This window comes from Salvelinus fontinalis, chromosome 29 (genome assembly GCF_029448725.1).
Source record: "Salvelinus fontinalis isolate EN_2023a chromosome 29, ASM2944872v1, whole genome shotgun sequence".
Taxonomy (NCBI): Eukaryota; Metazoa; Chordata; class Actinopteri; order Salmoniformes; family Salmonidae; genus Salvelinus; species Salvelinus fontinalis.
The window spans coordinates 9285094-9308653 of NC_074693.1; the positions used below are offsets into that span (position 1 = coordinate 9285094).

The 23560-nt window shown below is 46.3% G+C and overlaps 1 protein-coding gene across 2 annotated transcripts in view; it reads left to right on the forward strand.

Moving 5' to 3' along the window:
* LOC129827394 (actin filament-associated protein 1-like 1) overlaps positions 1-22247 on the forward strand; it is a 119039-nt gene extending 96792 nt beyond the window's left edge. For both annotated transcript variants that reach the window (XM_055888188.1, XM_055888187.1), the window contains exons 9-18: positions 2336-2420; positions 2718-2843; positions 3186-3397; positions 3676-3821; positions 4090-4162; positions 7792-7888; positions 13641-13808; positions 20755-20930; positions 21274-21387; positions 21596-22247. In XM_055888188.1, coding sequence (XP_055744163.1) covers positions 2336-2420; positions 2718-2843; positions 3186-3397; positions 3676-3821; positions 4090-4162; positions 7792-7888; positions 13641-13808; positions 20755-20930; positions 21274-21387; positions 21596-21622 — 1224 coding nt within the window. In that variant the 3' untranslated portion in view covers positions 21623-22247. The remainder of the gene's footprint in view (positions 1-2335; positions 2421-2717; positions 2844-3185; positions 3398-3675; positions 3822-4089; positions 4163-7791; positions 7889-13640; positions 13809-20754; positions 20931-21273; positions 21388-21595) is intronic.
* Positions 22248-23560: the final 1313 nt, after the last annotated feature.

Genomic DNA, 23560 nt, shown 5'->3' on the forward strand with positions numbered 1-23560 from the left:
ATCTGACACAGCGGTTGCATTAAGGAGAAGTGGATCTAAAACTCCATGTATTACACTTGTATCTTTGATCAACGTTTATTATGAGTATTCCTGTAAATTGATGTGGCTCTCTGCAAAATCACCGGATGTTTTTGGAACTACTGAACATAACGCGCCAAAGTATACTGAGATTTTTCTATATAAATATGAACTTTACCTAACAAAACATACATGTATTGTGTAACATGAAGTCCTATGATTGTGATCTGATGAAGATCATCAAAGGTTAGTGACTAATTTTATCTCTATTTCTGCTTTTTGTGACTCCTGTCTGTAGCTGGAAAAATGGATGTGTTTTTCTGTGACTTGGCGGTGACCTAACATAATCGTTTGTGGTGCTTTCGCTGTAAAGCCTTTTTGAAATTGGACACTGTGGTGGGATTAACAACAAGACTACCTTTAAAATGGTATAAAATACTTGTATGTTTGAGGAATTTTAATTATGAGATTTCTGTTGTTTGAATTTGGCGCCCTGCACTTTCACTGGCTGTTGTCATATCAATTCCGTTAGCAGGATCTCAGCAATAAGAAGCTTTTAACAGAACAACAGAATACTAACAGAACAACAGTGCGTAGAGAACAACAGTGCGTCGCCAGTGCACCTCCACAGTCCAGTACGTCCTGTGCCTCTTCCCCGCACTCGCCCTGAGGTGTGTGTCATCAGCCCGGTGCCACCTGTACCGGTCCCACGCATCAGGCCTCCAGTGCGCCTCCACAGTTCAGTACGTCCTGTGCCTCTTCCCCGCACTCGCCCTAAGGTGCGTGTCATCACCCCGGTGCCACCTGTACCGGTCCCACGCATCAGGCCTCCAGCGACGGTCTGCGGTCCGGAGTCTCCAGCGACGGGCGGCGGTCCAGAGCCTCCAGCGACGGTCGGCAATCCAGAGCCTTCAGCGGGGGTTCTCAGTCCAGAGCCTCCTGCGACGATCTACGGTCCGGTTCCTCCGGCGATGATCCACGGTCCGGTGCCTCCAGCGATGACCCACGGTCCGGAGCATCCGGCGACAATCCCCGCATCAGAGCTGCCATGGAGGATGAAGTATCTGCGAGCGGAGTGGGTACTTCGCCCCGCACCGGAGCCGCCCCCGACGTCCTGTGTCATTCATTGTAGATGCCAACCCGGACCCTCCACTATTGAGTCAGGTTTTGCGGTCGGAGTCCGCACCTTTGGGGGGGGGGGGGGGAGGGGGGGTACTGTCACGCCCTGACCATAGAGAGCTGTTTATTCTCTATGTTGGTTGGGGCGTGATAGTGACTAGGGTGGGTCATCTAGGTGATTAATGGTTTATGTTGGCCTGGTATGCTTCCCAATCAGAGACAACTGTTTATCGTTGTCTCTGATTGGGGATCATATTTAGGCAGCCATTTCCCCTTTGTGTTTTGTGGGATCTTGTCTACAGCTAGTTGCCTGTGTGCAAACCAGTAGCTTCACGTTTCGTTTGTGCTTTTGTTATTTTGTTTGGTGAGTTTCTATTAATTAAAAGATGTGGAACTTTACGCCCGCTGCGCCTTGGTCCATTCATTACGATGAACGTGACAAGAACAACAGAATAATAACAGAACAACAGAATAATAACAGAATAATAACAGAATAATAACAGAACAACAGAATAATAACAGAACAACAGAATAATAACAGAACAACAGAATAATAACAGAACAACATAATAATAACAGAACAACAGAATAATAACAGAACAACATAATAATAACAGAACAACAGAATAATAACAGAACAACAGAATAATAACAGAACAACAGAATAATAGCAGAACAACAGAATAATATCAGAACAACAGAATAATAACAGAACAACAGAATAATATCAGAACAACATAATAATAACAGAACAACAGAATAATAACAGAATAATAACAGAACAACAGAATAATAACAGAACAACAGAATAATAACAGAACAACAGAATAATAACAGAACAACATAATAATAACAGAACAACAGAATAATAACAGAACAACAGAATAATAGCAGAACAACAGAATAATAGCAGAACAACAGAATAGGGGTAGGGTGTCATTTGGGACGTAGCCGTGGTGGTTGTAAACAATACTGACAGAGTTGACATGTCCTTCAACCCCTGGATAAAGCGTGTCACTCTCTCTGTGCAGGACATTGCTCTCTCTCTCTCTCCCTCCCTCCCTCTGCCATACATACAGGTAGAGAGAGAGGTAAGGGAAAGGGAGGAGCATGGTGGAATTGGCTCAACTGTTGTGAGTTTGGTGTTTCCTGATTGAACTGAATATACTGTTATTCTGTCCTTCCTCTTTCCTCTCAGCGGCTGTCTGGTGAGACTACTAAGACCATGTCAGACAGTGTTGGAGTGGCTACAGGAGAGAACAACAGGGACAACAGAGAGAATGGTGAGTGACTGTTCTAGTGTGGTGGGTTTGATTCTCGCTGGGGCCACTGATGGAAGAAAATGTATGCACTCATTGTTGTAAGTCGCTTTGAATGCTAAATGGAATGCATGTGTTTGTGTGTGTGTGTGTATGTGGGTGTGTGTGTGTGTGTGTGTGCATGTGTTTGTGTGTGTGTCTATGTGTGTGTGTGTGTGTGTGTGTGTGTGTGTGTGTGTGTGTGTGTGTGTGTGTGTGTGTGTGTGTGTGTGTGTGTGTGTGTGTGTGTGTGTGTGTGTGTGTGTGTGTGTGTGTGTGTAGGTAAGGTGAAGCGGGGGGCTCTAGCAGCAGGTCGTAAGATAACACGTATCATCAGTTTCTCCAAGAGGAAGAACCTCCCACCTGGCGACGGACGCCCCCCCTCCCCAGACACAGACCCTCGACGAGGTGGGACACCCCCCCCACACTCCTCCTCCATCTCACCTCTCACCCCTCCTCCGTCTCACCTCTCACTCCTCCTCCATCTCACCTCTCACCCCTCCTCCATCTCACCTCTCACTCCTCCTCCGTCTCACCTCTCACTCCTACCCTGAACTATTCTATATTTTCTCTCTATTTCATCCCATCTGTCTCTCTCTCACCTTGAAACATTTCCACATACTTACTCACAAAAACAATTGAGCTAAAATCATTTCATTTCACAATAACCTATTGATAACAGCAATGATATTCCAACCATACCTTACAGTCCTCCTCTCCCCTCCCCCATTCCTCTCCTCTCCTCCCTAGGATACCTGTCTGTGTTGGTGAGCCAGGTATGGCGGGACCAGTGGTGTTGTGTGTATGGGGGTTCTCTCCACTTCCACCCTGACAGAGGAGACCCCCGGCCCTCCCTGGCCCCTCTACCCCTCCATGGGTGTGAGGTGTTCCCAGGACTGGGCTCCAAACACCCCTTCGCCCTCAGGATACTGAAGGGAGGCACAGAGGTGGCTGCATTGGAGGTAAAATACTCTACATGCAATATGGAATACAATTCATGACACCGTACATTACAACACAGTACTTCAAGATGTTTAGCAGATTGGAACACTGAAATACTGGAAAATGTATTCTGCATGTGCTGATAATGTCAGATTGTTTGTATAATGAGTCTGTCTAATCTGATCTCTTTCTCTCTCTCTCTCTCTCTCTCTCTCTCTCTCTCTCTCTCTCTCTCTCTCTCTCTCTCTCTCTCTCTCTCTCTCTCTCTTGATCTTCCTCCACCTCCTTCCTCCTGTAGGCGTGTAGTTCTGAGGATTTGGGGCGATGGCTGGGTGTTCTGCTGGCAGAGACAGGTACAGCCACGGATCCAGAGTCACTACACTACGACTATGTTGATGTGGAAACCATCGCTAAAATCAGAGATGCCGCGCGACACTCTTTCCTGTGAGTCAGAGAGAAGGGGAGAGAGAGAGAGAGAGAGAGAGCGAGAGAGAGAGAGAGCGAGAGAGAGAGAGAGAGAGAGAGAGAGAGAGAGAGAGAGAGAGAGAGAGAGAGAGAGAGAGAGAGAGAGAAAGGAATGGAGAGATGACGTGTTTGTCAAATGTTTGAGTCTCTAATCATCACATTTTACAATCTCACACTTTTCTCTCTCTCCCTCCCTCTCTATCTCTCTATCCCTCTCTCTCCCTCTATCCCTATCTCTCTCTCTCAGGTGGGCCACATCTTCTAGTAGCACTTCTACTGACTCCAGGACATACGACGAGGTTCCCTATGAGGGAGAGCAGGTGGGAACACACACACATGGATGGACTGTACAAGGATTATTCTCAGACAGTAGGGTTGGTAACAGGCTGATTGGTCTTGGTGGGGGGGTGCAGCTGTTGGGACAGTCACTGTCTGGTCCGAATATGAAACCTCTGATCATTCACCCAAACACATCACACTCTGTTACATGCCTTTCAAAAGATGACCTTTGTAGAGAGAGAGAGAGAGAAAGAGAGCGAGAGAGCCAGGAGAGAGAGAGAGAGAGAGAGAGAGAGAGAGAGAGAGAGAGAGAGAGAGAGAGAGAGAGAGAGATACAGACATTGTCATCCTACAAGAAACATGGTATAGAGGAGATGGACCCACTGCTTGCCCTCTAGGTTACAGAGAGCTGGTATTCCCATCCACCAAACTACCAGGTGTGAAACAGGGAAGAGACTCAGGGAGTATGCTAATATAGTATAGAGCAGACCTAACTCACTCTATTATATTAATCAAAACAGGAACATTTTACATCTGGCTAGAAATTCAAAAGGAAATGATCTCAACAGAGAAAGATGTCCCCCTGTGTGGTACCTATATCCCCCCACCAGAATCCCCATACTTTAATAAAGACACCTTCTCCATCCTGGAGGGGGAAATCAATCATTTCCAGGCCCAGGGACATGTACTAGTCTGTGGTGACCTAAATGCCAGAACCGGACAAGAACCTGACACCCTCAGCACACAGGGGGACAAACACCTACCTGAGGTGACAGCTTTCCTTCCCCCATATGCCCCCCTAGACACAACTACGACAACATAACCAACAAAACGGGTCACAACTCATGCAGCTCTGTCGCACGCTGGGTGTGTACATAGTCAATGGTAGGCTTCGAGGGGACTCCTATGGTAGGTACACCTATAGGTCATCGCTTGTCAGTAGTACTGTAGACTACTTTACCACTGACCTCAACCCAGAGTCTCTCAGAGCATTCACAGTCAACCCACTGACACCCCTATCAGATGGAAAGAAATACATGATCAAATACAAATCTTAGAATCAACGATTAAAGACTACCAGAACCCACTGGATTCTCCAATTGCCTTGAATGAACTACAGGACAAAATACAAACCCTCCAACCCAAAAAGGCCTGTGGTGTTAATGGTATCCTCAATGAAATTATAAATATACAGACCACAAATTCCAATTGGCTATATATAAACTCTTTAACATCATCCTTAGCTCTGACATCTTCCCCAATATTTGGAACCAAGGACAAATTTGACCTCAATAACTACCGGGGGATATGTGTCAACAGCAACCTTGGGAAAATCCTCTGCATTGTCATTAACAGCAGACTAGTTCATTTCCTCAGTGAAAACAATGTACTGAGCAAATGTCAAATTGGCATTTTACCAAATTACCATACGACAGACCACGTATTCACCTTGCACACCCTAATTGACAAATAAATAAACCAAAACAAAGGCAAAGTCTTCTCATGCTAAAGTTCATTTAAAAAATGCTTTTGACTCAATCTGGCATGAGGGTCTGCTATACAAATAGCTGGAAAGTGGTGTTCGGGGAAAAAACATACAACATTATAAAATCCATGCACACAAACAACAAGTGTGGACCCCCAAAAAATGTGACAAAAAAAACCCACACATTTCTTTCCACAGGGATGGGGGGTGAGACAGGGATGCAGCTTAAGCCCCACCCTCTTCAACATATATATCAACGAATTGGCGAGGGCACTAGAACAGTCTGCATCACCCGGCCTCACCCTACTAGAATCTGAAGTCAAATGTCTACTGTTTGCTGATGATCTGGTGCTTCTGTCACCAACCAAGGAGGGCCTAGAGCAACACCTAGATCTTCTGCAGAGATTCTGTTAGAACTGGGCCCTGACAGTAAATCTCAGTAAGACAAAGATAATGGTGTTCCAAAAAAGTTCCAGTCGCCAGGACCACAAATACAAATTCCCTCTAGACACCGTTGCCCTAGAGCACACAAACAAACATACATACCTCAGCCTTAACATCAGCGCCACAGGTAACTTCCACAAAGCTGTGAACGATCTGAGAGACGAGGCAAGAAGGGCCTTCTTTGCCATCAAAAGGAACATAAAATTCAACATACCAATTACGATCTGGCAAAAAATACTTGAATCAGTTATAGAACCCATTTCCCTTTATGGTTGTGAGGTCTGGGGTCCGTTCACCAACCAAGAATTCACAAAATGGGACAAAGACCAAATTGAGACTCTGCATGCAGAATTCTGCAAAAAATATCCTCTGTGTACAACGTAAAACACCAAATAATGCATGCAGAGCAGAATTAGGCCGATACCCGCTAATTATCAAAATCCAGAAAAGAGCTGTTAAATTCTACAACCACCTAAAAGGAAGTGATTCCCAAACCTTCCATAACAAAGCCATCACCTACTGAGAGATTAACCTGGAGAAGAGTCCCCTAAGCAAGCTGGTCCTGGGGCTCTGTTCACAAACACAAACATACCCCACAAAGCCCCAGGACAGCAACACAATTAGACCCAACCAAATCATGAGAAAACAAAAAGATACTTACTTGACACATTGGAAAGAATTTACCAGATCACAGAGCAAACTAGAATGCGATTTGGCCCTAAACAGAGAGTACACCGTGGCAGAATAACTAACAACTGTGACTGACCCAAACTTAAAGCAAGTTTGACTGTACATACTCAGTGAGAATAGCCTTGCTATTGAGAAAGGCTGCTGTTGGCAGACCTGGCTCTCAAGAGAAGACAGGCTACGTGCACACTGCCCACAAACTGAGCCACACTTCCCAACCTCCTGACAAATGTATGACCATATTAGAGACACATATTTCCCTCAGATTAAACAGACCCACAAAGAATTCGAAAACAAACATAATTTCGATAAAATCCCATATCTATTGCGTGAAATACCAGTGTGCCATCACAACAGCAAGATGTGTGACCTGTTGCCACAAGAAAAGGGCAACCAGTGAAGAACAAACACCATTGTAAATACAACCCATATTAATGTTTATTTATTTTCCCTTTTGTACTTTAACCATTTCCACATCGTTACATCACTGTATATATACATAATATGACATTTGAAATGTCTTTATTCTTTTGGAACTTCTGTGAGTATAATGTTTACTGTTCATTTTTATTGTTTATTTCACTTTTGTTTATTATCTACTTCACTTGATTTGGCAATGTTAACATATGTTTCCCATGCCAATAAAGCCCTTACATTGAATTGAATTGATAAATATGGGGGAAAGAGATGGGGGTGAGTCAGGGACAGAGAGCGAGAAACAGAGAGAGAGATAGAGAAAGTGTGGTTGTCTGCATTTGAGAGAGAGCTTGTATTAAAGGGTCTTGAGCGTTTTATTGCCTGTTGACCCCCTGCTGAACCTCGCTGTCCTCTCTGCTACACAGCACAGCCTTGTTTTATATGACAGACCAGGCTTGAACTCCTGTCTCCTGCATGCCACCAGTCTGTGCTATCCCGCTGAGCGAAAGCCAAGGCATTTGTTTCCTTTTACTGATTCTCTTTGTTGTGATGCCTCTAACCATGGTCCTCCTTTCTCTTCCCTTCATCCTCTCCTCTTCTTCATCTGGTTCTCCTCCCCATCCCTCTTTTCTACAGCCTGGCGAGGATGGGGGCCCGAAGCAGAGGTTCAGTTTCACCAGCAGTGACTCCGGTAGGACCAAACCTGGTCTGGCCCTGAAACGCACAGGCTCCAGTAAGACACACACATGTTTATGTATGCGCACACACATATGCCACTGGGCCCAGACATCATTTCAACTTCTAGTTGTGATTTACATGGTATTTAACTGACTTGAATTCAACGTGAAATCAACAAAAAATGTCACCCAGTTATTGGATTTAATATTACTAGAAAAATAGATTAAATTCCCTTACGTTGAGGACTTTTTGCAAATCCAATCAGTTTTCCACAATCATTCAATGTCTTCACATTGAATTTCTTTGTTGAAATGAAGCCCAGTGGGAAACCTTCTTTCCTTCCCTGTCTTTTACTTCAAAGCCTCCTGCTGTCTGTCTATCTGGAGAGGAGAGGAGAACAGATGAGATGAGAGGAGAGGAGATGAGAGAATGGAACCTGAGATTTCTGAGACAAGCTCATTAGCTTCGCTGCTGACCTCTGTCTCTCGCTCGCACTCTCTCTCTATCTGCCTCTCTATCTCTCTCTCTCTCTGCCTTGCTCTCTCTCTGCCTCTCTCTGCCTCTCTCTCTCTCTGCCTGTCTGTCTCTCAATTCAATTCAAGGGGCTTTATTGGCATGGGAAACATATTACATTTACATTTACATTTAAGTCATTTAGCAGACGCTCTTATCCAGAGCGACTTACAAATTGGTGCATTCACCTTATGGCATCCGGTGGAACAGCCACTTTACAATAGTGCATCAGATCTTTTAAAGGGGGGGGGGGGGGGGGGCAGAAGGATTGCTTTATCCTAGGTATTCCTTGAAGAGGTGGGGTTTCAGGTGTCTCCGGAAGGTGGTGATTGACTCCGCTGTCCTGGCGTCGTGAGGGAGTTTGTTCCACCATTGGGGGGCCAGAGCAGCGAACAGTTTTGACTGGGCTGAGCGGGAACTGTACTTCCTCAGTGGTAGGGAGGCGAGCAGGCCAGAGGTGGATGAACGCAGTGCCCTTGTTTGGGTGTAGGGCCTGATCAGAGCCTGAAGGTACTGAGGTGCCGTTCCCCTCACAGCTCCGTAGGCAAGCACCATGGTCTTGTAGCGGATGCGAGCTTCAACTGGAAGCCAGTGGAGAGAGCGGAGGAGCGGGGTGACGTGAGAGAACTTGGGAAGGTTGAACACCAGACGGGCTGCGGCGTTCTGGATGAGTTGTAGGGGTTTAATGGCACAGGCAGGGAGCCCAGCCAGCAGCGAGTTGCAGTAATCCAGACGGGAGATGACGAGTGCCTGGATTAGGACCTGCGCCGCTTCCTGTGTGAGGCAGGGTCGTACTCTGCGGATGTTGTAGAGCATGAACCTACAGGAACGGGCCACCGCCTTGATGTTGGTGGAGAACGACAGGGTGTTGTCCAGGATCACGCCAAGGTTCTTAGCGCTCTGGGAGGAGGACACAATGGAGTTGTCAACCGTGATGGCGAGATCATGGAACGGACAGTCCTTCCCCGGGAGGAAGAGCAGCTCCGTCTTGCCGAGGTTCAGCTTGAGGTGGTGATCCGTCATCCACACTGATATGTCTGCCAGACATGCAGAGATGCGATTCGCCACCTGGTCATCAGAAGGGGGAAAGGAGAAGATTAATTGTGTGTCGTCTGCATAGCAATGATAGGAGAGACCATGTGAGGTTATGACAGAGCCAAGTGACTTGGTGTATAGCGAGAATAGGAGAGGGCCTAGAACAGAGCCCTGGGGGACACCAGTGGTGAGAGCGCGTGGTGAGGAGACAGATTCTCGCCACGCCACCTGGTAGGAGCGACCTGTCAGGTAGGACGCAATCCAAGCGTGGGCCGCGCCGGAGATGCCCAACTCGGAGAGGGTGGAGAGGAGGATCTGATGGTTCACAGTATCGAAGGCAGCCGATAGGTCTAGAAGGATGAGAGCAGAGGAGAGAGAGTTAGCTTTAGCAGTGCGGAGCGCCTCCGTGATACAGAGAAGAGCAGTCTCAGTTGAGTGACTAGTCTTGAAACCTGACTGATTTGGATCAAGAAGGTCATTCTGAGAGAGATAGCAGGAGAGCTGGCCAAGGACGGCACGTTCAAGAGTTTTGGAGAGAAAAGAAAGAAGGGATACTGGTCTGTAGTTGTTGACATCGGAGGGATCGAGTGTAGGTTTTTTCAGAAGGGGTGCAACTCTCGCTCTCTTGAAGACGGAAGGGACGTAGCCAGCGGTCAAGGATGAGTTGATGAGCGAGGTGAGGTAAGGTAGAAGGTCTCCGGAAATGGTCTGGAGAAGAGAGGAGGGGATAGGGTCAAGCGGGCAGGTTGTTGGGCGGCCGGCCGTCACAAGACGCGAGATTTCATCTGGAGAGAGAGGGGAGAAAGAGGTCAAAGCACAGGGTTGGGCAGTGTGAGCAGAACCAGCGGTGTCGTTTGACTTAGCGAACGAGGATCGGATGTCGTCGACCTTCTTTTCAAAATGGTTGACGAAGTCGTCTGCAGAGAGGGAGGAGGGGGGGGGGAGGGGGAGGAGGATTCAGGAGGGAGGAGAAGGTGGCAAAGAGCTTCCTAGGGTTAGAGGCAGATGCTTGGAATTTAGAGTGGTAGAAAGTGGCTTTAGCAGCAGAGACAGAAGAGGAAAATGTAGAGAGGAGGGAGTGAAAGGATGCCAGGTCCGCAGGGAGGCGAGTTTTCCTCCATTTCCGCTCGGCTGCCCGGAGCCCTGTTCTGTGAGCTCGCAATGAGTCGTCGAGCCACGGAGCGGGAGGGGAGGACCGAGCCGGCCTGGAGGATAGGGGACATAGAGAGTCAAAGGATGCAGAAAGGGAGGAGAGGAGGGTTGAGGAGGCAGAATCAGGAGATAGGTTGGAGAAGGTTTGGGCAGAGGGAAGAGATGATAGGATGGAAGAGGAGAGAGTAGCGGGGGAGAGAGAGCGGAGGTTGGGACGGCGCGATACCATCCGAGTAGGGGCAGTGTGGGAAGTGTTGGATGAGAGCGAGAGGGAGAAGGATACAAGGTAGTGGTCGGAGACTTGGAGGGGAGTTGCAATGAGGTTAGTGGAAGAACAGCATCTAGTAAAGATGAGGTCAAGCGTATTGCCAGCCTTGTGAGTAGGGGGGGAAGGTGAGAGGGTGAGGTCAAAAGAGGAGAGGAGTGGAAAGAAGGAGGCAGAGAGGAATGAGTCAAAGGTAGACATGGGGAGGTTAAAGTCACCCAGAACTGTGAGAGGTGAGCCGTCCTCAGGAAAGGAGCTTATCAAGGCATCAAGCTCATTGATGAACTCTCCAAGGGAACCTGGAGGGCGATAAATGATAAGGATGTTAAGCTTGAAAGGGCTGGTAACTGTGACAGCATGGAATTCAAAGGAGGCGATAGACAGATGGGTAAGGGGAGAAAGAGAGAATGACCACTTGGGAGAGATGAGGATCCCGGTGCCACCACCCCGCTGACCAGAAGGTCTCGGGGTGTGCGAGAACACGTGGGCAGACGAAGAGAGAGCAGTAGGAGTAGCAGTGTTATCTGTGGTGAGCCATGTTTCCGTCAGTGCCAGGAAGTCGAGGGACTGGAGGGACGCATAGGCTGAGATGAGCTCTGCCTTGTTGGCCGCAGATCGGCAGTTCCAGAGGCTACCGGAGACCTGGAACTCCACGTGGGTCGTGCGGGCTGGGACCACCAGGTTAGGGTGGGCGCGGCCACGCGGTGTGAAGCGTTTGTATGGTCTGTGCAGAGAGGAGAGAACAGGGATAGACAGACACATGGTTGACAGGCTACAGAAGAGGCTACGCTAATGCAAAGGAGATTAGAATGACAAGTGGGCTACACGTCTCGAATGTTCAGAAAGTTAAGCTTACGTTGCAAAAAAATAAGAATAAAATACAAGATCTTATTGACTAAAATGATATAGTACTGCTGGCTGGTGAAGTAGCCTGGCTAGCAGTGGCTACGTTGTTGAAAGTGAAGCTGGCTAGGTAACCTCGACAATTTCACTAAATTTCTCTAAACTACACAATTATCATGGATACAAGGACAGGAAAGACAACTAGCTAACACTACGCTAATCAAGTCGTTCCGTTGTAATGTAAGTTTCTACAGTGCTGCTATTCGGTAGAAGTTGGCTAGCTAGCAGTGTTGGCTAGGTAGGAGGACGGCAGCGCGGCAGGCGAAAAATAGCTGGCTAGCTAACCGATAATTACTCAAAGCTACACAATTATCTTAGATAAGAAGATAGCAAAGAAAACTATGTAGCTAGCTAACACTACACAAGTCAAGTCGTTCCGTTGTAATGTAATCGTTTCTACAGTGCTGCTAATCGGTGGCTAGCTGGCTAGCTAGCAGGGTTGACTACGTTACGTTAGGGCGAGAATACCTGGCTAGCGAACCTCAGCGAACCTTGATAACTACACAATTATCACCGATACAAAGACGGCTATGTAGCCAGCTAAGTAGCTAGCTAAGATCGAACAAATACAAGTCAAAGATAGCAAAGACAACTGTGTAGTCAGCCAACACTACACTGATCAAGTCGTTCCGTTGTAATGCACTCGTTTCTACAATGCTGCTATTCGGTGGCAAGCTGGCTAGCTAGCAGTGTTTGGCTACGTTGCGTTACGTTAGGGCGAAAATAGCTGGCTGGCGAACCTCAATAACTACACAATTATGTTTGATGCAAAGACGGCTATGTAGCTAGCTAAGATCAAACAAATCAAACCGTTGTACTGTAGTGAAAATGAAAATCAGACCGTTGTACAATAATGAAATGTAATGAAAAGTTTATACTACTATTCGGTAGACGGTGGACGTTTGCTAGCTGCTGGGCAGATAGCAGTGTGGACTACGATAGACGACGGAATACGATAATTACGCAATTATCTTTTATACACAGACGGCTAAGTAGCTAGCTAAGAAGAAATTGCTAAGGTTAGACAAATTAAACCGTTGTACTATAATGAAATGTAATGAAAATGAAATGAAAATTTATACTACCTGCAGAGCGAATGCAAATGCGACCGCTCGCTCCAAACCGGATGTAAGCTATATGTTAACATTGCCAAAGCAAGTGAAGTAGATAATATACGAAAGTGAAATAAACAATAAAAATGAACAGTAAACATTACACTCACAGTAGCTCCAAAAGAATAAAGACATTTCAAATGTCATATTATGTATATATACAGTGATGTAACGATGTACAAATGGTTAAAGTACAAAAGGGAAAATAAATAAACATTAATATGGGTTGTATTTACAATGGTGTTTCTTGTCCACTAGTTGACCTTTTCTTGTGGCAGCAGGTCACAAATCTTGCTGTTGTGATGGCACACTGTAGTATTTCGCCCAGTAGATATGGGAGTTTATCAAAATTGTGTTTGTATTTTAATTCTTTGTGGGTCTGTGTAATCTGAGGGAAATATGTGTTCTAATATGGTCATACATTTGTCAGGAGGTTGGGAAGTGCAGCTCAGTTTCCACCTCATTGTGTGGGCAGTGTGCACATAGCTTGTCTTCTCTTGAGAGTCAGGTCTGCCTACGGCGGCCTTTCTCAATAGCAAGGCTATGATCACTGAGTCTGTACATAGTCAAAGCTTTCCTTCCGTTTGGGGTCAGTCACAGTGGTCTCTCTCCTACTCTTTATATGTGAGAGGTAAAGAAATAGTTACTCACGAAGAGGGAGGGAGAGAGAGAGAGAGAGAGAGAGAGAGAGAGAGAGAGAGAGAGAGAGAGAGAGAGAGAGAGAGAGAGGAATGAGGTTACGTCTTCTTCCCATAACCTCTCCAGGTCTGACCTCTGACCTTTCACATCTCACCCTCTATGACCCCCCCCCCCCCCCCCCCCCCCAGACGCCAATCAGTATGGCCTCTATGGAAAAACACGAGCAGAGGAGGACGCTAAACTCTTCCTGAGAGAGAAAGAACACCTGGAGAGAGAGAGGGAAGGGATACGGACCACTCTGCTGACACTGAGACAAGAGAGGAGAGAGGTGAAGGAGAGATTTAAGACTGCTACAGGTAAGAGGGAGAGAACACACACACATACACACACAAATACACACAAACCCTTTGGAAACAAAACACGTTTTATAAGGAGGATGGGATCCACCCGAACAATTTGGGTTCCTGGATCCTTTCACAGTATTATAAGGCTGCATTGAGACAATGGCTTATCAATGACCCAAGCCCAGCTCAAACAATTCCTACCATTGTGTCGCTGAGTTGTCATAATGCTTCAGCAAATGTACATTATCCCAGGGGCATTGGCAGACACAATGTAAGATACCTAATGTATGTCTCTCTAACTGCGCTGAATGCCTCTGTTGATCCTACAGCTATTGTATGCAGTAATCATGTACCTATGAACCAGAGTTATACTGTTTCCACTGTGTGCAGCTCATCCTGCACTATCAGCTCAAACATAAATAACATTAGCATATCTACTTCTGCTAAGCTTCCCAGTTAATTAAGCAATGAAAACAATCAAGCATCTCAGAAAAGTGCTAAAAAATAGCCCACGTTAACATATGTAGCCTAAGAAACTAGGTTCATGAAATAAATACATTTCTAGTAAAAGATGATATTCATATTCTGACTATCTCTGAAACTCACTTAGATAATACCTTTGATGATACAGTGGTAGCAATACATGGTTATAATACAGAAATGCCAATGGTGGAGGTGTTGCTGTTTATATTCAGAACCACATTCCTGTAAAGCTTAGAGAGGATCTAATGTAGGATCTACTGTTGAAGTAATATAGCTACAGGTCCATTCTTGTGGGAAGCTGCTATAGACCACCAAGTGCCAACAGTCAGTATCTGGATAATATGTATGAGCTACTTGTTAATGTACATGATATCAACAGAGAGGTATACTTTCTGGGGGATTTAAATATTGACTGGCTTTCATCAAGCTGCCCACTCAATAGTTGCTGGTCTGTGCTGTATAATGAGGAGCAACCAGATGTTGCACTTGACACATTAATGAAATTGCTTATTTCAGTTACTAATAAGCATGCAGCCATTAAGAAAATTTCTTTAAAAACTGTTAAATCCCTCTACATTGATGAGGAATTGAAAAATGGTATGGTTGAGAGGGATGAGGTAAAAGGGCACAAGGCGAGACCCAAATGCAGATCAGGAGGCAGATGGTTGAGCTCCGATATTTATTATAATAAAAGGGGCAGGCAAAAGGCAGGTCGAGGTCAGGACAGGCAGGGGTTCAGTCATCAGGTCTGAGTCCAAACAGTACAAGGGGATAGGCAGGCTTGTGGTCAAAACAGGCAGAGTGGTCAGGCAGGCGGGTTCGGCGTCAGGACAGGCAAGGGTCAAAACCAGGAGGGGTAGGAATAAACCGAGACTGGGAAACATAGGAGCTAGAAAAAACGTTGGTTGACTTGGCAAAACAAGACCAACTGGCACAGAGAGACAGGAAACACAGGGATAAATACACCGGGGATAATAAGCGACACCTGGAGGGGGGTAGAGGCAATAACAAGGACAGGTGAAACAGATCAGGGCGTGACATGAGGCAAAAGCAATGGCAAATAAGTTTGGCTGCACAACTGATTGGTAAACATATTGCAAATTGAGAAATCATGTGACTAAACTGAATAAAAATAAGAATAAACTATATTATGAAACAAAGATAAATGATATAAAGAATGATAATAAAAAGCCTTGGAGCATCTTAAATTACATTTTGGGCAAAAAGACAAACTCAGCTCCGTCATTCATTGAATCAGATGGCTGATTTATCACAAAACCCACTGATATTGCCAATTACTTTCATGATTTTTTCATTGGCAAGATTAGCAAATTTATACATGACAAGCCAGCAACAAACGCTGACACTACACATCCAAGTATAACTAATCAAATTAGGAAAGACAAGCATTGTAGTGTGGAAGAGGTAAAAAAATGATTATTGTCTATCAACAATGACAAGTCACTGGGGTCTGACAACTTGGATGGACAATTACTGAGGATATTAGTGGATGATAAAGCCCCTCTTATTTGCCATATCTTCAATCTAAGCCTACTAGAAAGTGTGTGCCCTCACGCCTGGAGGGAAGCAAAAGTCATTCCGTTACTGTCACGTTCCTGACCTATTTCTGTTAGTTTGTTGTATGTGTTAGTTGGTCAGGACGTGAGTTTGGGTGGGCATTCTGTCACGTTCCTGACCTATTTCTGTTAGTTTGTTATATGTGTTAGTTGGTCAGGACGTGAGTTTGGGTGGGCATTCTATGTTTTCTGTTTCTGTGTTGGTTTATTGGGTTGCCTGGTATGGCTCTTAATTAGAGGCAGGTGTTTGGCGTTCCTCTAATTAAGAGTCATATTTAGGTAGGCGTTTTCACAGTGTTCGTTGTGGGTGATTGTCTTCCGTGTCTGTGTATATGTTTGCACCATACGGGACTGTTTACGGTTTGTTCGGTTTGTGTAGCCTATGTTTCCTATTCGTGCGTTCTTCTTGTTTTATGTAAGTTCGTCGTCTAGGTCTGTCTACACCGTTTGTTGTTTTTGTTAGTTTAGTCAAGTTCGTGTTTTCGTTAATAAAATATGTCATTTCACTACGCTGCGCCTTGGTTCCCTCAATACTCCTCTTCTTCAGATGAAGAGGAGGAGGACTGCCGTTACAGAATCACCCACCAAATCTCCAGAACCAAGCAGCGGAGTAAACGGAGTAAGGGACAGAAAAAGAAGGAGGAATGGACTTGGGACGATGTATTGGACGGGAAAGGTTGCTACACATGGGAGGAGATCCTGGCTGGTAGGGATCGCCTCCCATGGGAACAGCTGGAGGCACTGAGGAGAGCAGAGGCAACCGGAGAAGGGAACCGGAGTTATGAGGGGACGCGTCTTGCACGGAAGCCCAAAAAGCCCGTGAGTAACACCCAAAAATTTCTTGGGGGGGGCTAGGAGGTAGTGGGCCAAGGGCAGGTAGGAGACCTGCGCCCACTTCCCAGGCTTACCGTGGAGAGCGGGAGTACGGGCAGGCGCCGTGTTACGCAGTAGAGCGCACGGTGTCTCCTGTACGAGTGCAATAACCCGCACTGGTAGGGCTAGATTGGGCATTGAGCCAGGTGTCATGAGGCCGGCTCAACGCGTCTGGTCTCCAGTGCGTCTCCTCGGGCCGGCATACATGGCACCTGCCTTACGCATGGTTTCCCCGGTTCGCCTACATAGGCCGGTGCGGGTTATTCCACCTCCCCGCACTGGTCGGGCGACCGGGAGCATTCAACCAGGTAAGGTTGGGCAGGCTCAATGCTCAAGAGAGCCAGTACGCCTGCACGGTCCGGTATTTCCGGCGCCACCTCCCCGCCCCAGCCTAGTACCTACAGTGCCTACACTACGCACTAGGCTACCAGTGCGTTTCCAGAGCCCTGTTCCTTCTCCATGCACTCTCCCTGTAGTGCGTGTATCCAGTTCGGTGCCTCCAGTTCCGGCACCACGCACTAAGCCTCCTGTGCGTTTCCAGAGCCCTGTACACACTGTTTCTTCTCCCCCTACTAATCCTGATGTGCTTGCCCTCAGCCCGGTGCCACCAGTGCCGGTATCACGCACCAGGTATAGAGTAGGCTTTGAGAGTCCAGTGTGCCCTGTCACTGCTCCCCGCACTAGTATGAAGGTGCGTGTCCTTAGCCCGGTGCCTCCAGTTCCGGCACCACGCACCAGGTCTACAGTGCGCCTTATCCGGCCAGAGCCATCCGTCTCCCCAGCGCCATCTGAGCCATCCGTCTCTGCAGCGCCATCTGAGCCATCCGTCTCTGCAGCGCCATCTGAGCCATCCGTCTCCCCAGCGCCATCTGAGCCATCCGTCTCCCCAGCGCCATCTGAGCCATCCGTCTCCCCAGCGCCGTCTGAGCCATCCGTCTGCAATGAGCCTGCAAAGCCGCCCGTCTGCCATGAGCCTGCAAAGCCGCCATGAGCCTACAGAGCCGTCCGCCAGACAGGAGCCGCTAGAGCCGCCCGCCAGACAGGAGCCGCTAGAGCCGCCCGCCAGACAGGATCTGCCAGAGCCGCCAACCAGACAGGATCTGCCAGAGCCGCCAGCCAGACAGGATCTGCCAGAGCCGCCAGCGAGCCATGAGCAGCCAGAGCCGCCAGAGAGCCATGAGCGTCCAGAGCCGTCAGCCTGCCATGAGCGTCGAGAGCCGTCAGCCAGCCATGAGCGTCGAGAGCCGTCAGTGAGCCATGAGCGTCGAGAGCCGTCAGCCTGCCATGAGCGTCGAGAGCCGTCAGCCAGCCATGAGCGTCGAGAGCCGTCAGACTGCCATGAGCGTCCAGATCCGTCAGTCAGCCATGAGCTGCCCTTCAGCCAGAAACGGCTATATACCCAGAACTGCCCCTCAGTCCAGAGCTGTCTCTCTGTCCGGAGCTGCCTTTCAGTCCGGAGTTGCCACTCTATCCTGATCTCCCTCTCTATCCTGATCTACCTCTATATTCTGATCTATCCCTCTGTCTTGTGCTATCCCTCTGTCTTGATCTATCCCTCTGTCCCGGTGCTGTCCCTGTCATGGATGTTACCAAGAGGATTTTGTGGGGGTAAGATATGGGTGGACATTTTTAGGGGGAGATGGAGGCTGGGATTGACTATGGTGGGGTGGGGACCTCGCCCGGAGCCTGAGCAACCACCGTGGTCAGATGCCCACCCAGACCCTCCCCTAGACTGTGCTGGTGCGCCCAGAGTTCGCACCTTATGGGGGGGGTTATGTCACGTTCCTGACCTATTTCTGTTAGTTTGTTATATGTGTTAGTTGGTCAGGACGTGAGTTTGGGTGGGCATTCTATGTTTTCTGTTTCTGTGTTGGTTTATTGGGTTGCCTGGTATGGCTCTTAATTAGAGGCAGGTTTTTGGCGTTCCTCTAATTAAGAGTCATATTTAGGTAGGCGTTTTCACAGTGTTCGTTGTGGGTGATTGTCTTCCGTGTCTGTGTATATGTTTGCACCATACGTGACTGTTTACGGTTTGTTCGGTTTGTGTAGCCTATGTTTCCTATTCGTGCGTTCTTCTTGTTTTATGTAAGTTCGTCGTCTAGGTCTGTCTACACCGTTTGTTGTTTTTGTTAGTTTAGTCAAGTTCGTGTTTTTGTTAATAAAATATGTCATTTCACTACACTGCGCCTTGGTTCCCTCAATACTCCTCTTCTTCAGATGAAGAGGAGGAGGACTGCCGTTACACATTCTATGTTTTCTGTTTCTATGTTGGTTTATGGGTTGCCTGGTATGGCTCTTAATTAGAGGCAGGTGTTTGGCGTTCCTCTAATTAAGAGTCATATTTAGGTAGGTTGTTTCACAGTGTTCGTTGTGGGTGGTTGTCTCCTGTGTCAGTGTTTGTCGCACCATACGGGACTGTTCGGTTTCTTTGTTCATCGTCATTTATGTGTAGGTTATTTTCCCTGTTCGTGCGTTCTTCGTGTTTATGTGAGTTCGTCGTCCAGGTCTGTCTACACCGTTTGTTGTTTTGTTAGTTTTAGTCACGTTCGTGTTTTCGTGTTTTCTTTAATAAATTATGTGTTCACAACCCGCTGCGCCTTGGTTCCATCACTACTCCTCCTTTTCGGTTGAAGAGGAGGAGGACCACCGTTACAGTTACCCAAGAATAGTAAAGCCCCCTTACTGGCTCAAATAGCCGAGCAATCAGCCTGTTTTCAACCCTTAGTAAACCTTTGTAAAAAAATATGTTTGAGCAGATACAATGCTATTTTCCTGTGGAGACGCTTATAGGAAATGACATTCAACAAGCACAGCACTTGTACAAATGACTGATGATTGGCTGAGAGAACTTGAAGATAAAAAGATTGTGGGAGCTGTTTTTTCAGACTTCAGTGCAGCTTTTGACATTATCGATCATAGTCTGCTGCAGGAAAATCATATGTGTTATGGCTTTACACCCCCTGCTATATTGTGGATAAAGAATCACCTGTCTAACAGAACACAGAGGGTGTTCTTTAATGGAAGCATCTCCAATATATCCCAGGTAGAATCAGGAATTCCCCAGGGCAGCTGTCTAGGCCACTTGCTTTTTTCCATTTTTACTAATGACAAGCCACTAGCTTTGAGTAAAACCAGTGTGTCTATGTATGCGGATGACTCATCACTATACACGTCAGCTACTACGGCGAGTGAAATCAACCACTTCACTTAACAAGGTGTTGCAGTGTGGTTGAAGTGGTTGAAAAACGAGTTTTAATGACTCCAACCTAAGTGTATGTAAACTTCCAACTTCAACTGTACATGGAGAGCTAACATTAAAATATGCATGTAAATCTCTCATAGATCAAAGTAGATGAGAGATTGACTTCAACACTACTTGTTTTTGTTAGAAGTGTTGACACATTGAGTGCACCTATACATACCCCACAAGACAAGCCACCAGAGGTCTCTACACAATCCCCAAGTACAGAACAGACTATGGGAGACGTACAGTACTACATAGAGTCATGTCTACAAGGAACTCTATTCCACATCAGGTAACTGATGCAAGCAGTATAATCAGAATACACATTATGGAACAGCGGGGACTGTAAAGACACACACACACACACACACAGGAACAGACACACGCACACGCTAGCACACGCACTCTACACTGTAATATTGTAATATTGTAGTATGGTGGTATCAAACATTTTGTATTGTAGATGTGTAGTGGCGTAATAATGTTATATGATGTACTGTTTTATCTTTTGTTTTCTATGTAATGTTAGTGCCTTAATGTGTTTAGACCCCAGGAAGAGTAGCTGCTGCCTTGGCAACAGCTAATGGGATCCCTGATAAATACAACACACCAAACAGATTTGCACAGAACTCTTTAATACATTCTCAGTAGGCTACAGCACTTAATGCACCCACAAAATACAAAACAGATCACCAGCAACACCCTAGCACTGCCTACTGGCAGAACTATACAGGGGCTCCCTAATCATTTTCCTCTTTTTTTCTGTTTGTTCCTGGATCAGAGGAGCAGAAGGGCTCCCTGAGTGAGCGTGTGTCCCAGCTAGAGGAGACGTGCCGGGGGAAGGAGAGTGAGAGGGTGGACCTGGAGCTCCGCCTCACCCAGGTTAAAGACAACCTGAAGAAGAGCCTAGCAGGAGGGGCTCTGGGGGCACCTGGGGAGAGCAAACCCTCCAGCAAGGTACCACACACACATATATATATCTGCACATGTATGTGCAGACACACACATAGACCCACCAGCAAATGTATTTATTTTTGTACCTTTATTTAACTAAGCATGTCAGTTAAGAACAAATGATTACATACAATAACAGCTTACACAGACCAAACCCAGACGACACTGGGCCAATTGTGCACGTCACGATGGACTCCCAATCACGGCTGGTTGTGATACAACCTGGATTTGAACCAGGGTGCCTTTAGTGACGCCTCTAGGACTGAGATGCAGTGCCTTAGACCGCTGTGCCACTCAAGAGTGATCACTGATGCTAATGATTTGAATGTGTGTGTGTGTGTCTCAGGTGTATAGCAGGCCCTACTACTCTGAGTCTATACCAGTCAGCTGTGTCTCTGCGGCCCGTATGAAACCTCCTGTCTACTCAACATCTAAAAGAACAGTCATGCAGAAAGCCAAGGTAAGGACGAAAGACACACACACACACACACACGGTTTATCTGCAGCTCCACAGTCTGGCACTTGAGCCAGTTCCATCATTAGGGTCTAACGGTGTCCCAGCAGTTAGTGTGAGGAGAGCTCACAGAAAATACACAACGTGTGTGTGTGCATGTGTGTGTGTGTGTGTATAACACACACAAATATTAAACTGTTGATTTTCATTGCAGGAATGGGAGTCAAAGAAATGCACCTAAGGCATAACGATGTTAAGGAAAGATTGGAGATGATTGGAGGAATATCAGAGGGAGGATGTGTCTTTCAGATTGTTGTAGAGATGTGGACGAAATTTAATATTGAGCCAGTGTACAGAAAGGATATGAAATTATACCTTAATAAATGACAAAGGGACAATGAGCGATTTACGGTGAGAATGTTCCATAGAACAGGAATGGAAGACAATGGAGTTGGAAGAAAAACAGAGTGATTTACTGTATGTGATGCGCTTTAAAGGGATACTTCCAGATTTTGTAAATTAAGACTTTTTCCTAGCTCCATGCTACTTGAACTTGTTCTGTAGAGTTCCAGTCAGTGCATTTAAGCTGCAAAAATGGCTCCAGAACCGCCCTTCAACTTTCTTCAAACTACACACAGAGACATACAATTGGTATCCATGAGTTCATCTGACTCTCGGTAAGTAGAAAAAAGGGCCTAATTGCCAAAATCCGAAACTATCCCTTTAACATTGTTTTCCCCTTTGCCTTATCACCTCTGTCTGTACAGACAGAAGCATGACCTCTATCTGTACAGACAGAAGCATCACCTCTATCTGTACAGACAGAAGCATCACCTTTATCTGTACAGACAGAAGCATCACCTCTATCTGTACAGACAGAAGCATGACCTCTATCTGTACAGACAGAAGCATCACCTCTATCTGTACAGACAGAAGCATGACCTCTATCTGTACAGACAGAAGCATCACCTCTATCTGTACAGACAGAAGCATCACCTATATCTGTACAGACAGAAGCATCACCTCTATCTGTACAGACAGAAGCATGACCTCTATCTGTACAGACAGAAGCATCACCTCTATCTGTACAGACAGAAGCATCACCTATATCTGTACAGACAGAAGCATCACCTCTATCTGTACAGACAGAAGCATCACCTCTATCTGTACAGACAGAAGCATCACCTATATCTGTACAGACAGAAGCATCACCTCTATCTGTACAGACAGAAGCATCACCTCTATCTGTACAGACAGAAGCATCACCTCTATCTGTACAGACAGAAGCATCACCTCTATCTGTACAGACAGAAGCATCACCTCTATCTGTACAGACAGAAGCATCACCTATATCTGTACAGACAGAAGCATCACCTATATCTGTACAGACAGAAGCATCACCTCTATCTGTACAGACAGAAGCATCACCTCTATCTGTACAGACAGAAGCATCACCTCTATCTGTACAGACAGAAGCATCACCTCTATCTGTACAGACAGAAGCATCACCTCTATCTGTACAGACAGAAGCATCACCTCTATCTGTACAGACAGAAGCATCACCTCTATCTGTACAGACAGAAGCATCACCTATATCTGTACAGACAGAAGCATCACCTCTATCTGTACAGACAGAAGCATCACCTATATCTGTACAGACAGAAGCATCACCTATATCTGTACAGACAGAAGCATCACCTCTATCTGTACAGACAGAAGCATCACCTCTATCTGTACAGACAGAAGCATCACCTCTATCTGTACAGACAGAAGCATCACCTTTATCTGTACAGACAGAAGCATCACCTCTATCTGTACAGACAGAAGCATCACCTATATCTGTACAGACAGAAGCATCACCTCTATCTGTACAGACAGAAGCATCACCTCTATCTGTACAGACAGAAGCATCACCTATATCTGTACAGACAGAAGCATCACCTCTATCTGTACAGACAGAAGCATCACCTCTATCTGTACAGACAGAAGCATCACCTATATCTGTACAGACAGAAGCATCACCTCTATCTGTACAGACAGAAGCCATACCTACTGTTTTGTTTATAGGATGATTTTTACACTGCACAATGTTCCTTTATCCTCAAATTGAGATGTACTTTATAAACAGTATGATGACAAATACAATTTTGCTAATAATAAATATTATCTGAACGATGTA